Raw genomic sequence first — 15,588 nt, forward strand, 5'->3', positions numbered from 1 at the left:
TAATTAATAAAATAAAATGCCCTTCACATAATATATTATAGCATATAAGAGATTATTTAATTTTTTACTTGAAAATCTATTAAAATAATTTTTTAATATTAACACATTAAAATTATAAAAAAACTAAAAATTATCAATTAAATATTTTTCAAACTAAATTTAATGATACAAACACCAAACTTGCAAGGTGGTGTCAATCGCACATTTTGTCTATTTTGTTGCCCCCTCTTCCGCCAAACTGACACAACATTGTGACGTGGCCCCACTTCATTGTCCATACCATATTTCTATTATCCTTTTTTTTTTTTTTTTTTTTTTTTTTCCATGTTGGACAGCAAAGACAAGCTTCTAAGATTTCGATAAAAAAAAATATTATTCTCAGAACCCCAAATCTTGGCTCTTTTCCTTTCAAGAAAAATTGAAAAAAAAAAAAAACTACAAAAATTCAACTCAGCTTTATTTAGCTAGTGGATTTGGTTTTGAATTTACTATAATTAATTGAGTTAATCACAGCCCTTCCTTTCAAAACACGTAATTTCCTTTCTCAAAAATTAAAATATTTCCCATTTTAATCTGCAATTAATTAAGAATGTGGGAGTAGCAATGTTATCCCTCAGTTATATTTAATTTTCAACAAGTAGTAACAAAAGCTACTGTCCATATCAACTTATATGTGTATTATTTTTTTGTTTTTACCTAAATATCCTCATTTTTTAAAAATAAAAAAGAATAATCTTGTTTTTGTTGTGATTATCCCTTTCAATAAATACATTTTTTAAAAATTATACTTGTATTTTTCATCTTTACAATGATATAGCATTGTTTTATTTGCTAAACCACCACTTCATTTGTACTTAAATGGTTAATTTAGTTTTAATGCACGTGTTATGCATGTTCCATGGTTAAAATAAATTGGTCAAATCAATAGTAATTGTTTGTTGATTTGTATTATAATGCATTTAATTGCTAATACCATTTCTTTTCATTTTGTTTATAGACTAAATTAACCTACGGTAAATTGCAAGGACGGATGCATAATTTATTTTTAAATTTGAGTCCTGAGCAATGGTTATAACTTACGGATTTTTTAAAGTTCATTTTAAAAAAAAAAAATTTAATTTTTTTTTATGTTTTTGAATTGTTTTAATGTAATAATAATACAAATAAATTTTTAAAAAATAAAAAAATATCATTTTAATATAAATAAAAACAATTTGAAAAAGTCATCACTGGCACCGTAAACGTTGCTTGATACTCACTTGTTAATTAATAAGGAGCGAAAAAAATGGTTATTATTTTCAAATATAGCTAGTCAACTCATCTAGGGGTAAAATTGTAATACAGCCCTTAAATGGGGACAGCCAAAGGTATTGCAACAGCCACCTAATCATCATCCAGGGTGCAATCCTACACACAAACTTCAACAACTAACCCCAATCATGACAGTATTTACACCCACAACCCTCTCTAATTCCCCAAACTACCCCTACTCAGGGATGGCACCCAGCCTCGCCGAGAACTTCCCCCTGCCACCATTTCTTCTCGGCCCGCCACCGCCGGCCGCCACTTTCCGGCTTGACTTACCATCATTCTCGACAGAAAAAACCAGTTTCTTGTGACATCCACATTTTTCAGCCCCGCCGCTTTTCATTAGAGCGGAGCTGGCTTTAACGGCCAATGCAGCCATTTCTTCAGGTTGTAAGGGATGCTTTAGCCAGCTCAACGGCAAGGCAAAATAAAGCTGACCGGGTTGGAGTTCTTCATCATCATTTACAGCTGAAACGACATCATCAAACTCCATTTCATCAGCGTTGCAGATGAAGAAGGTTGGGATCTTGGCAAGAACAAATGAAACCTTAACTGGGTACGAGAATTCCTGCAACCTTCCATCTTGTAAGATCAACTTTGCTGTTGCTACATGTGTCGATTCACAAGAACTGCAAATACCCATCTTGTGAATTCAAGATTTGAGAGTGGAAGTCTTGATACGACGATTTATTCTTTTTATTTTAGGTTAGGCGAGGCTTGAAGCCGAGAAGAGTGGGGTTTATATAGTAGGGAGAGATCGCCTCGATATATGTACCTGGTTGCCACGTCAGATTTGTCATTTTATGTGAACAGTGTGCAGGAGTTGCCAGCCTGTGAGTGGTGGGAGACAGGTTGTATGCTTTGTAGTTACAGAGTCTTTTAGGTTGCTTCTGATTGGTGCAAAAAAAGAAAGAATAAATGTAAAATAAATGTGTTTTTAAGTTAATTTTAAAATGAATTTATATATCTTTAAAATTGAAAGAATAAAATAACATGTTATCATCTATTTTTATTACATGCTTCTTGTTTATCTTATAAATAGTAACTAAATATTACCTAAATTTAGTATTCTTGATTTAGCATGTTCTCAAGCCAACTCTTATGTATTATTCGGCTTTATTTATTTTTTTTTTTATGTATATTTTTGAGTAAAAAAGTACTTTGAAAAACAATTGCAATTACACCCCAAACAAACTCGAAGTTTATTTTACTAAAATTTAATTCAATAAAATATTGAATATTCATTTTAAAATTAAAAAATCCACTAAATCAAGAAAATCTAATATAAATTATGCAACTTCATCTAGTTTTTTCTTTCTTTGTTTTATGGTCCTTTCAAGTCAAAATTAGTAGAAGAAAAAAAAAACTGAATTTGGTTTTTACCTGTAGGAAGATTAGTATAGTACTACGATTAATGTTTTGACTTGGGTAATAGTTTTATTTTGAGATAGTTACTATTTATGGGATGGAAGGAGAATCATCATGTGTTTGATAGAATAAATGAGATTGGATAATATTAAATTTGAGATTTGAATTCTCTTACATGATCACTGAACCTTTAAAATTAAATTAAAATTTAAAAGTTAAATCAATTTTTTAATTTGAATTTCTACAAGCAAAAACCGTCAGGAAGAGCTCCATAATTATCTGATCTGCATATATATTGCACGAACATCTACTTGGTTGGTTCAGAGGAACCTAAATTCTGAATTATATTCTCTAAGCAACCGTGGAGAAGCCCTTGCAATTCACCTATCCATTTTAAGGTAAAAAATATTCAATATTGTTATTTTAATTTATTTCAACGTTTATTCAAATTGAATTCAATTTTATAGTTTAGCATCTTATTTTAAATATAAAAATTATAATAAATTATAAAATGAAATCAAATATATTTATGAATTGAATTCAACTTATTGATTACAAACATAATAATATGGTTAATCATGTTGTACTTAGTTTTGAATTCAATAACTGTTTTTAGTTGGAGAAAAAAACTTTTTTTGACATTGTATCTTCAGTCAAATAAATTTAATAACACTAAAAAATGTTATTAATAGTAATTAAAATGAACTACATGAGTTGTCTAAAAAGCAACTGGGCCTCTTCATCTCCGACCAGCTCGTGTAGTCAATTTTATTAATTGTTGGTGACTTTTTTTAGTGTTGTTGCATTTGTTCAATTGAAATCTCCTAACAATATTATGGGTGTCATCATTGAAGTTTCAACGTGTTTTTATAATTGTGTTTTGTATTTGTGTATATTGATTAAGCTTTGGTTTCTGTGAGTGATGTGTGATGATATATAAGCTTAGTTATAGTTGATGGAGGGGGCAGGGGAGGTTTTGACAAGAAATTCTGTGTGTGGGTACTGTTATTAATGGTGGTGGCACGACCTAACATCATCCACTATCTTGAATATGATGAACCATTCCATTAATGGCGAGAGAGAAGACGATATCCATTTAAAGTGGAGATGCATTGTTTTGTTAAATTGATTGCGGCTCATCATCATATGGAGCGAGGCATCTAAATCCAAGCTTGGAAATGGCAGATCTTTTGAGATTAGAAACATTGTTAGGCACATTGCTTGTCTTGCTAAGAACGGAGGGTGCCTTCACTTTTTAAGGTTTTCACTTTGCACTACTGAAGCACGGCTTAATTTCTTCGGTTCTGATAGAGATGTTTTTGGTGTCACTTTTTGTTAGATGCTTGTCGCTCTCTGATCTACAGTCAATTATGGCGATTGAATTTAATTTTACCTAATTACTTCTAATCTGTGATGGGTTCTTACGCAGGATTGAAGAGAGATTTGTGGACAAATTAGGCCATTGTCTTCAAATCCCTGTAGAAACAGGGATTTGAATCATGTTCTTGAGCACTCAGTGCATCATTCCATGAATACTATGCTTTAAAAGGTTTTTACATGTTGGTTATGATATTATGTTAATTATATGACTATTTTTATAAAATGTAGACTATTTTTTGCTCTTTATTTTCTGGAAAGTGATAATATTTTCTTACGGTCTTCAACTTGATCTTATATTTCAAAATTAAACCCATAATTCGACCCAAAGAAAGGTACTTCATATGGCCAAAAAATATTTTAAGAGGACAAACACAAGTACTTTCATCGAGGCATTAGTCAAGTAGGTAGGCAGAAAAGAAATTAAAAATATAATTTCAAGGGTTAGAGAGAATCTAAAGTGCACAGATGCAGGAAGTCGAGCTCCTTAGCAAGGCGAGACATGAAATGTGCACAAATGCAGGAAGTAAGAGGCGTGCCATTCCTTTAATAAAACACTTGGCTAGTGACAAGTCTCATCTACAGACAAAAATGCTGGTGAAGATTCAAGAAGATGGAGGAGACACACAAGATCTTGGATCCGACATTGCTGCAGATTTGCAGAGAGCAAAGGGTATTTTAAGTAGTGGAGGAATTCAGGAAGAGAAAAAAACGTGGCAAGAAAAGAGTCCATGGAGCCTGGCTGCAAGGAATGTGAGAAGACACATGGAAGAGAAGGTCCATAGCTATAATATTGAAAATGAGAAGGAAACCAAACAATCCGACAAGAGATGGAGTCCTCAGATCTGGGTCTGCCATGCTCAGGCACTGTTAATGCAGGCGTCCTTGTATCCCGCCACCATATTTTGTATCTCAGCATAAATTACAAAATAGGCCACCCGTCTGTGCTTCGCCATCACTCTTCTTCACCACCATATTTTTTTTTTTCCGGTTGCTTTGTTGTTTATGCACACTACCTGACATAAATGGCTGAATTGCTTTTTCTTTCTTCCTTTCTTGCCTTCAATCATTTCACCTTTTTCTCAATCAACATGTGACTCTTGGAACACCAAGCTTTATGATTAAAATCGATCCTTGAAATTATATTAATGTTGACGTACCGCTCAATTTTGATTGGTGCCCACAATAAACTTTGTATAAAGATTATTTTACATAAATTCTTGAAGGCAAAGCGAAAGAGAAGTACATGCACTGTACAGAATCCTTCAAGTTCTATTTTGTTTCGTATTTTATTAACTCAGGATTTCGTATCAGGAGGCCAATTATACTGTGTGTGGGTGCATGTTCTGATGCATTTAATCTAATGATTTCTAAGCAAGATCTGCTACTGTCCTTTTGTGTTATTTATTAGTTAGATTTGCTGTTCAAAATTGGATTAATAATTAAGGAAAGGAGGCATCCCACCTCCGAGACTTTCTATGAAGCATCCCCAAAAGACTCGAGCAAGTAGGAGCTAGCAATCACGCTCTCTTTGCAGAAAAAGCCCTAGATGGGATGCTTTTTTATGAATATTTTATGAATTCTATCCTTATTCGAGCTGTAAGCTTTATCTTTATGATTGTGAAATATTCAAAGGACCTTCTTAAAGTAAACCTTGTTTGACTCCAATGGTTAGATTCAAAAGAAACTATCTTCTCAAGGCATGGCAATGGAACTTTTATAGAGCCTAATTGCCTATGCCTATAAAAAGAACTACATACAGTAGTGCTCACTTTGTCTCTTGCTGGAAAAGCTCAGCCTAAATAGCTTCTTAATTATGAGATTGAGCAAAATTGCATCTCCATCCAATAACAACCACTTCAAGCCACTTTATATCAATTCACCCAAACACTCTAAAAAGAATTGAGTTCCTTAATTATGATACTTAACTGTTTATGTTTATGTGAACAATGAAAAATCTTATTATATTTTTTTTAATCATCTTATATCAATTCTTTATCATAATAAAGTGGTTTACACATAAAATTATAATAAATAGCTAACATTTTTTTTAAAAAATAAAAAATAAACGACATATTATCCATCGTTTTAATACAAAAATAAAATAAAATTAAAGCAAAGCCACTTTTACATACCTGGCCTATACTGATGGGACAAACACTAGGTTTAACTTTTTTATTTTTTTTAACTCTTTAGATAAATTTTACCAGATTTATTTACCTTTTAATTTTGACATGATTCTTATATACTATTATTCATTTTTATTTGAATTTTAATAATTTTTTAAATATAATAATAATAAGAAGAAATTATTCATGAAAACCTGATTGAAATTGGTTTTTTATTATTAAATTTTTTAAATAGATTTTGAACATGATTTTATAACATTTATTAATTTTTTAGCTTTCAATCACATAAAATATGGACATATTATTTTAAGATTATTTGTTAGCTTACTTTAACAATTATAAAATATATTTTTAAAATAAAAATAATAATTTTAGTTAAAAACATTGTATTAACTAAGAGAAACAAAAAATTCGTTCTAATATCTATATTTTTTTAATATTTAAAATTTTTTGGATCTTCCATAGCATAGAGCAAACTTGTTCATATCCAGTTGAGGCTAAAAAAAAAAATGCTATTCTTCTACCCCATTTTGTCACTATATATTCAGAGAAAGAATTGATTATTGAATCCCTTGAACAAGACTTCATTAAAACGTCTTTTATTTACTCATCATCTCTTTGCCTGCAATTTACAATGATGCCATCCTTGAAAATAATTCATACTCTAAACATTTTAAATGACTTGAGCTGACATTCTAGGGTTACATGCACGCATGCTCTTAACTGAGTTGATAGCGTTCTGGAGCAAACTGAGTTGGCAAAGCCAACAGTAAACACACACCAACCGGCAAGAACACAATGCTCCCACAACCATATGTACTGTATTGTTTACATAGAAAAGTCCAGTCTGAATTATTATATGAATTAGATCTGTTGATCTTGTAGGGTTCTGAATTAGACATTTTTTCCAAAAAGTATCTTTGAATTCATTCATGGATACACTCATAAAAGTTAAACATTGTCATTACGAGGAAAGCTCCTTCAGAATTATTGTTTTTGGCCAAATGCAAGGCTGTCATGCATATGAACAATGGACTTGCAGTCCCTTGAAGCAACTAGCTACTCCATGGCAGAAAACTTTATTATAAATCAAGATTAATGGAGATTTATTAATTATACAAATAATTCCAACCGGCCACGCACAAGAAACAGGAACCTTTTGTGTTTTAGCTAGAGGTTCACGTATAAATAATTAAAAAATAACTCTCCCATGTACTGTTTAACATCATGAAAAAAAAAAAAAAGGGAAAAGATTACAAAACCTATATTTAATTTACACGTACTTCTATTCTTTCTATATAGCTGACCCTCAAATATATTACTCCTATTTTTTTTTTCAAAAAAAAAAAAAAGAAAATCATTTTCCTCATAAGAAGAGTTTCAATATTCTAAAACGAATAAAATCTATAATAGAGGCGACCTCATGGGTATTCTTCTTCTTCTTCTTTTTAAAGAAGAGCTAAATTACTTGAGTTTTTGTAAAAACTCTTACCTTAAAACAACATTAGTAATTACCAACTAAGAAGAAGAAGAAGAAGAAGCTAAATTAGTTAAAAATAAAAATAAAAAAACCAACAAGCAATTAATGATTATGACTTGTAATTAAAAATAAAATAAGTAGGTCAGCAAAAGGGGTGTGGGTCACTAATTAACTTGAACAACTGGTTGACCTTTATGCACGTTGTGGCTGTAGCAGAGGTCACAGAGAGGTGATTTGGTGCAATCCATGCAAAAGAAATTGCAGTATTTTACTTTCTCAGAATCACGATGATTTTCACATGGCTCATAAAATTCGGTTTCTATCAAGCTCAGTACCCAATGAGGATAAGTTGCGTCCACCCCATGATGGACAGCTCCACGTGTAACTCTTCTGTTCTTCAATTCTTCCTTCTTTTTCAAAGGTAAATTGGTGAATTAATTAGGTTGCTACAAACCCTAAAACGTATAGTATCTGGGTACGTATATATATGTACGTAGTTCCAATACCATTCTCTCTTTTTTTTTAATGTAGGAAAAAGTTATTCTATTTATATAAAAAAATCAATTCAACTTTTAAATTATTAGACATACAAGATCTCAAGTAAAAAAATTTTGAACTTCAAATTTACACAAATTCATATTAATTTATATTTAATTTTTATTAAATATATAAGGATAATGAGATTCGAACTCGTAATCGTTTAGTTATTAAAATTTTAATATTATATTAAAAATCATTTTAACTCAATAACTTAAAATATTAAATGAATTTTCATGATATAATTTATATTATCATCTAAAATTTTTGCTAAAAAAAAATTAAAGTAAAGTCTATAAGTAGGAACTTATATCACTTTCCAATTCCAACAGTTAAAACATTAGATTTTTGTTTGGGAAAAATTAATTTATTATTGATTGTTTCCTGGGAGCAAGGAAAATAAATTCTTGCAATTGAAAATCGAGCCAAATACAAACATAGAAACTCAATATTCGATTTGTTTTCTTGTGCTGGGAATTAAGAAAGGTTTATTTTCTATAAAAAATAATAATGTCGGGAAACAATGCTGGATTAATTAATCAACAGAAGATTTAATTACCAACCAACACAAAAATCATAATTTGGAAATATAATAGAGCTATGATGTCTGAATCGGAGGCTTGATCGATTTTTATATGCATGAATACATTATATCTACCATGCCCTTAAAAAAAAAAATCTTTAGAGCCAAAAATATTTTTATATAATATCGTCGTTACCAGGAAAGCTCCTCCTAATATATAATTTGTCAATGCAAAGGTTGTTTGGACCAACTGGTAGATCTGTGTCTCTTCCATGTAATCAGCACATTAATTCATTCCCTAAGCAAATTCTTAATGATGCTACTTATCCACAGTATCAACATGTTCATGAATCAAGATAGTACTTGTTAGGCAAATGTACTACAAGTACAAAGAAAAAAACCAGTATTGTCTTAGATATATAATATATATATATATATATATGCTTAATTAATGGATAATGGGATATAATTTTGGCCTCTGATCAGACATTTATGACTTGAACCATATCTTATCAAACTTAAAAAAATGGGAATATCTATTGGATGTCTTCTTCATGATTCCTTAATGCTCTTTGTGTGTCTGTGTAATTTGATTTGGACTTTTATTGGTTTCTGAGGTGTTTTCTAACCTCTTTGTTAGAAAATTTAGCAGGAACTTCGTAACCAAAAGAATATCTGATATTTGACTGTCATGAACATAGACTAATTGCCAAGGGCAGGTTGTTAGTTGGTTTTCGCAGCAGCTGACCAGCTTGATCTTCTTGAAAACAAGAAATGCTGTGGAACCATTGTCATACCAAGGTAGCAGACCCAAACATGGCAACCATGGTGCAGCTGGTTTTTTGTATCGCAAGGGTTCTGCACATCTTTGGGAACCTGCAACAACATTGACTGTTGCAGTTGCAGATGGCCCTCATTTAAGTTCACTTGGGGTCCGCTATTGCCAAGTAAGAATTACAAAAGGTTAAGCTTGTAATAAAAACAGACTCCAAGTTTCCATCTCATGTCCTTATGATAATTTCTTGGTTACCATGTCACTTGCTGAGGCTCTTAGAGCTACGTACCAGAGTTCAAGTGATTCTTGTAACTTCTGTGTTCAGATTGAGGATTCCGTCCATGGTTCAGCGAGTGCATCTTGTTGCAAATGTGGTCTCTGCCACTTTCCTTTTATTCATAATAATTACCAAAGCTTACCAAAGTAGTGAAACTGAACAGAGACTAGTTCTTAGTTCAAAAATTCATACAAGGTTAAAGTAGTAACAAAAGGCTAATTGTTTCTTGGACAACACTTGCAAAAAACAATGGTGCAATAAAAGAATATGTAGATTTAGTACTTTAATTCCTGCATGTCTGATAATGCAGTTGAGATGCAGCCTTAATACCTACAAATTAACTTGAAATGATCAGCAGTTGATCCAGCACTGAGCATTTCCTGCCTTGAAGCTTAATGTCTCCAGTCATCAACTATAAGTTCATGAAAAAGCTGTGAACTTCAGTGAATCTGAGAGCACTAAACTCGGTGATCCCATACAGTTGTTCATTGGTGTCCTTATATTCTACACATCTTCCCATATCTGAACTTCAGCGTACAATTTGAGACCTGGAAGTATAGCCATGAACTGTATGGCTCCAACTCCAACAACTCTTTTCGGATTTGATTACCAATTGGTAACATTTCCAGGACAAGAGTCAAGCAGAACACTGCAAATCATAATATCAAGCTTCATGGGCATCCTTCTGATTAGCCTCATTGAAGAGACTCCCTTTGTCAGGAAGATCAACCATGCAAGCACAATGCTCAGTACTCTCATGTCTAATTCCATAAACAGATATCATTACATCAAAGTAAGATCATTCCATGTCTACCAGACTACTGTAACTATAAGCAGAAATCAATCCTGTGAATACGATCTCAACAGGCCAAACACCTCCAGCTTTCATCATTCTAAAGAGCTTGACCACTTCTAATCTACAAGTTCTAATGCAAGGGCCCTAATAATCCCACTCTAGGACATAATCATGAATTTTCTTCGCCACAAAAAAATCACCAATTTGACTGAACGCAGAAAGAACACTTGGTAGGTGTAGCTTCATCAGGCACCACTCTCGAATCACAAGTCTCGTGGAACAAATCAAGAGCTTCCCTGTATCATCCTTCTAGAACATAACAAGAAATCATTGAATTCCGGGAACCGCATTCTTCACCGGAATGTTATAAAATGTCCGCCGAGCAACTTCATCAAGAAATGTTTCGCGCGTGTACTGTCCACAATCCACAGAAGTCCATGAGCAACTTTCATAGAAGGCATCCGCTCAAAAACTTGTTGTGCCAGTTCAAATGCCCACACCTAGCATACATATATGAGCATTTCTCACAATTAAATAACAAAACTAGCAAAGTCATTTTTCGCCTGCTCAAGAACTAACCAAGAGAAACTGAAGCAAACCGATGGTTCCCTACTCCCATATCTCTTCTTCGCAACAACCCGCATTAGAATACCCAACAAATCCCAAAAACCAAGCTGCTCTCACACACAAAATCAAATTCTTTCTGCGCCATGAAATTAATTAACAACACAGAACTTTAGGCCATTTTGTTGGCAAAACTCATGACCCAAACCCCAATCCGTTCGTCTGACCATGAACAAGAGCGTAAACCCAATACAACGATCCACACATGTAAGCTTTAATTCAAAATAGGAGAGCGAATTCATTTGGAGGAAGACAAGACCAATCATTAGGTGATATAAGAACATAGAGTTCAATGGATCATCATTATTTGAGGAACAACCTTATCTCTAGACTCTTACTATTCTACATTAACTTTTTAGGTTCTTGAATTTGATTAAATACATGCAAGCTGTGCATATATAGTCAAGATTGTCTGTATAAGAAGTATCATAAAAACAACTTATTTTGCCTAGTGCGAGAGAGTCACATTGATGAGCATTTCTGTAGGAGCGAATGGAAATTTGGAGTCTTTGGAGTTTGGATTATAATTCTTGGAGGGAACTAAGGGTTTGGTTCAGGCGGGAACCAACGGTCGAATATTTGGCTTTGGGAAGTTGGGAATTTGATTTATCTATCCCAACCCTGTAAATAGCAACATGAATAGAAAAAAAATTCAATAATTATTTTACAATAAGTATACGATTATTCTCAAACCCATCTCTTTTATATATATATAATTTAATTTTATATAATAAAACACAATGTATTGTAATCATAAACTCAAGTTGATATATGTGATTGCCATGAAAGATCCATAACACCTATTTTTGATAATGCAAGGCTTCATATTAGTTAATTAATACATGTTCTCATTATTATTTTATATATATAGTTTATATGTATCGTTTTAGATATAGATTCACCTTAAGGTTTGCGGATGATTGATTATTGTAATGAGATTCAAAATTTTATTAATTACATACTATCTAATTCGAGAAATATTAGTGAATGGATATTAAATGTTCATGCAAAATGTGTAAAAATAAAAAGTTTCTCGATGTTGTAACGATGCATCTTCTACAAAAAAGGTTATTGAGAAATACATGTGTTGATATGCACATAGAGAACCACATGTTCCTCATAATAAAGTAAAGGATGGATGAACCAACTTCTAGTTCTAGCAACGTGTATGGAGTTGTAGATAACAATAGTAATCCTTATAAGAATATAGTTATGAATGCGATGATAATGAATCAGGGTCATGCTAGTCAATGTCCAATCGTAGATGAAAAGCTTAATGCAGACGCAACCAAGTTTTTTAATCTTTTGAAAGATTCTGATGAACTATTAAGGGATAGTTGTACAAATCACATTAAATTATTATTTTGTATTTATTTCATTTAGAATAATTTTTTTGTAAATTTAGGATTAAAAATATTATCACTTAGAAATAATTGTGTTGAATTTTAATTGTTATTGTAATAATTTTTCATTGCTTTTTTTTTTTTTCCAATTTTATTGTTCAATTACAATTAGATGTGCAAGATTAATTTTAATTATTATTTTGGATTTTTGTAAAATTAGAATAATTTTTGTAAATTTATGATTAAAAAATTTATCACGTAGAAAATTAAAATTTTCTACAAAATTGAATTATGCTAAATTTTTAGAAGAAATAGAACAAAATTAGCTGGTTTGTGACATATATATTGTGTATTTACATGTTTACAATTTTGCGTAGTCTTCCATATAAGGGAGATGCTGCTATTTTTTTTTAAAAAAAATAGAAATCATTTATTTTTTTATCCGTTAATTTGAGTGGATGCTTAGGGAAAAGTCTATTGCACATCGCAAAGACATAATCAGTACTGCTAGTTTTTTTAGCAACGATGCTGATGACCATGAGTCATTAGGTGCCTACCAAGATTAGGCACTTGAGACACAAGCATTGACTCATGACGCGGGCTCGTCGAGTGTGATGTTGCAACATCGATGAGGGATCCCTACACAGCAGGATCTATCTACCCGTAAGTACAAGGTCCAGTGGAAGGATGATCTTTCAATGTGAATTTGTTTTGCTTTCATAACGACATATTTAATAATTTTTAAAAAAATAATATCATTTAACAAATGCAATTTCAGGTTTACAAATATTAAGGTTGTGAGAATAATAACATCGACTTTTTAATTGTCGATGAAAATTCTATTATTTCAATGGAGCCAGGTTTCCAAATATCCTGAATGAAAATCTCAGGTCGATGCATGGTTTTCAAGGTTCAAGGTTCAAGGTTAGTATTAAATTAAATATTTTTTATGTTAATTTGGATGATTGAAATTATTGAAATTTTCCTGTTATAAATTTTTATTTTAAGGAAAAATTTGAATAGGAGAGAGCTGATAATAATGCTATGAGGAGAATTTGAGAGAATAATACTATAATTAGGTAAGATTAAATTCAGGATATTTTTTTATTCAAATATTAAAAATTTATTTTTTATGTACTAACAGATAATTAATTTATATCATATAGGTTGTATTTTTTGGTACGAGGCGCAAATGAAAGCAAAAAAATATGCATAAGAAAGAAAGCTTCCAGGCTAGAATAATGTGGCGGTTTGGAAGGATTTCAGACCAATGTAAGTCTAAAAGGTTGTATGGGTAGAATACATTCAGCACATGATGTTCGCATGTCTCACTAATAGTCACAGTCTGGTATGGATAACCATAACTGGCATGTTCATAGTCCCGTTACCACGCACACTAGTGGCTCCATTCCATTCATTTCGCATGTGAAGCGGATGTTAGGATTTTTTTTATTACATCCAATTTTTTTATTAGTTTTTTTTTTATATATATATAAATATATTTAATTGACAACATTTGTTTATTGTAAGCTACGGTTCTTGGACGTGAGCTAAGTTTGATGGAGCTTTTTGTTGAAATACATGTGCGGAGTGATGACTACGAAAAAGAGATACAACAGCTCGTTAATAGTCAAGCTCAACACTTTGTGATATGTTGGTTTTCAATCTTTTTTTTTCTTAAGTTGTCTCTTCCTTGAATTTGATGAATTTATTTTTTCTTTTCAGGAGACATATAATAACCAATTGAAGGAGAGATACGAAGACGATCTTTTGACCCATTCGAATATCAATCTAGATTTGTGGTTGGAGGCAGGATCGTTCGATGGACTCAATAAAAATCAGGTGTACGGACTCTCTAACACTAAGACCAAGAACTTGCGAACGACCCTTAGTGATTTGACCGTTAGATTCTCACAATCGATTATGAGCATTCAGACTCCAAAGTTCACAACAATATTAGACCAATGGATACAAGATTGGATAGCCCATCTTAATGATAAATATGAACGTCTCACTGCTAATTATAAATAACTTCATTGATTGGTAATGGAGAAGAGATCACAGATAGATGAGTCATGTGCACCTCCTAATTGGCCCCATGGTCCTAGCGACGACCAACCTCCTTCTCCTCCTCTAGCGCCGCCTATATTTTAGATTTGTTGTATTTGAATATACAAATATTTAAATTTGTAATAAATATTTAAATTGTATACTAATTTATTTTATTTTAATTATTATTTTTTACTTATGTTCAATATATTTTTAAAATATTACTGGCGGGGTTACTGAAAGCATAACTCCTGTCAGTATATTCCAAGGAATTGGAAAAAAAATTACTGCAAATACCATTATTACTGATGGTGTTACCAACAGAACTAGACCGTCAGTATATTTCAAGGAGTTGAAAAAGAATTACAGCAAATATCACTACTATTGCTAATGCACCGACAAAATTACATATGGTATTGTATTAGTAATATGTTATATTTACCGATAGATATACCGACTAAATAAAACAGGTAAATTTTTTGGACACGTTTTGTCCATCTGTAAATCCATCAATATATTTATTACCAACAAACGCACCGATAGTTTATAAATTACCAACAAGAGTTTTTCCGACAAACTATTTTCATCCGTGAGTTCATTGGTAATATATATACCAAGAGAGTACTAGTATAAATACAAATAAAAATTTCCATCAATAAAACTGTTAAATTTGATAATGATATATGTCCCAACAATATTTCCTATAGTATCTTTGATGTGTTTCAGAGATTGACCATAAAATCAGCTCTGTTTTTTTTTTTTTTTTAGTTTAACGTAGATGTCCGGGCCGGTTTGCGCGCACTTCGACTAATCCCACGGGCCCTGAAGTTAACGACCATGTAAACCTTCAGTGGCCATCATATGAGCAACCTAGGGCTCGAACTTGAGACCATAGAGGGAGCAAACCTCTTGATCTCAAGTTCTTACCACTGGACCACCACAAATCAGCTCTTTATTACCAAGAAAGTTGCATCCCTTAAAACAGTTGTGCTGATTTGGTAG

At 32.0% G+C, this 15,588-nt stretch overlaps 1 protein-coding gene across 1 annotated transcript; it reads right to left on the reverse strand.

Annotated features, from left to right (window-relative positions):
* Positions 1-1,259: 1,259 nt before the first annotated feature.
* LOC118063230 (uncharacterized) lies at positions 1,260-2,028 on the reverse strand. Its single transcript, XM_035077210.2, has one exon. The coding sequence runs from the start codon at positions 1,949-1,951 to the stop codon at positions 1,487-1,489; it is 465 nt and encodes a 154-aa protein (XP_034933101.1). The 5' UTR covers positions 1,952-2,028; the 3' UTR covers positions 1,260-1,486.
* Between the last annotated feature and the right edge of the window lie 13,560 nt (positions 2,029-15,588).

The sequence above is a fragment of the Populus alba genome, chromosome 7 (assembly GCF_005239225.2).
Source record: "Populus alba chromosome 7, ASM523922v2, whole genome shotgun sequence".
In the NCBI taxonomy this organism is placed as follows: domain Eukaryota; kingdom Viridiplantae; phylum Streptophyta; class Magnoliopsida; order Malpighiales; family Salicaceae; genus Populus; species Populus alba.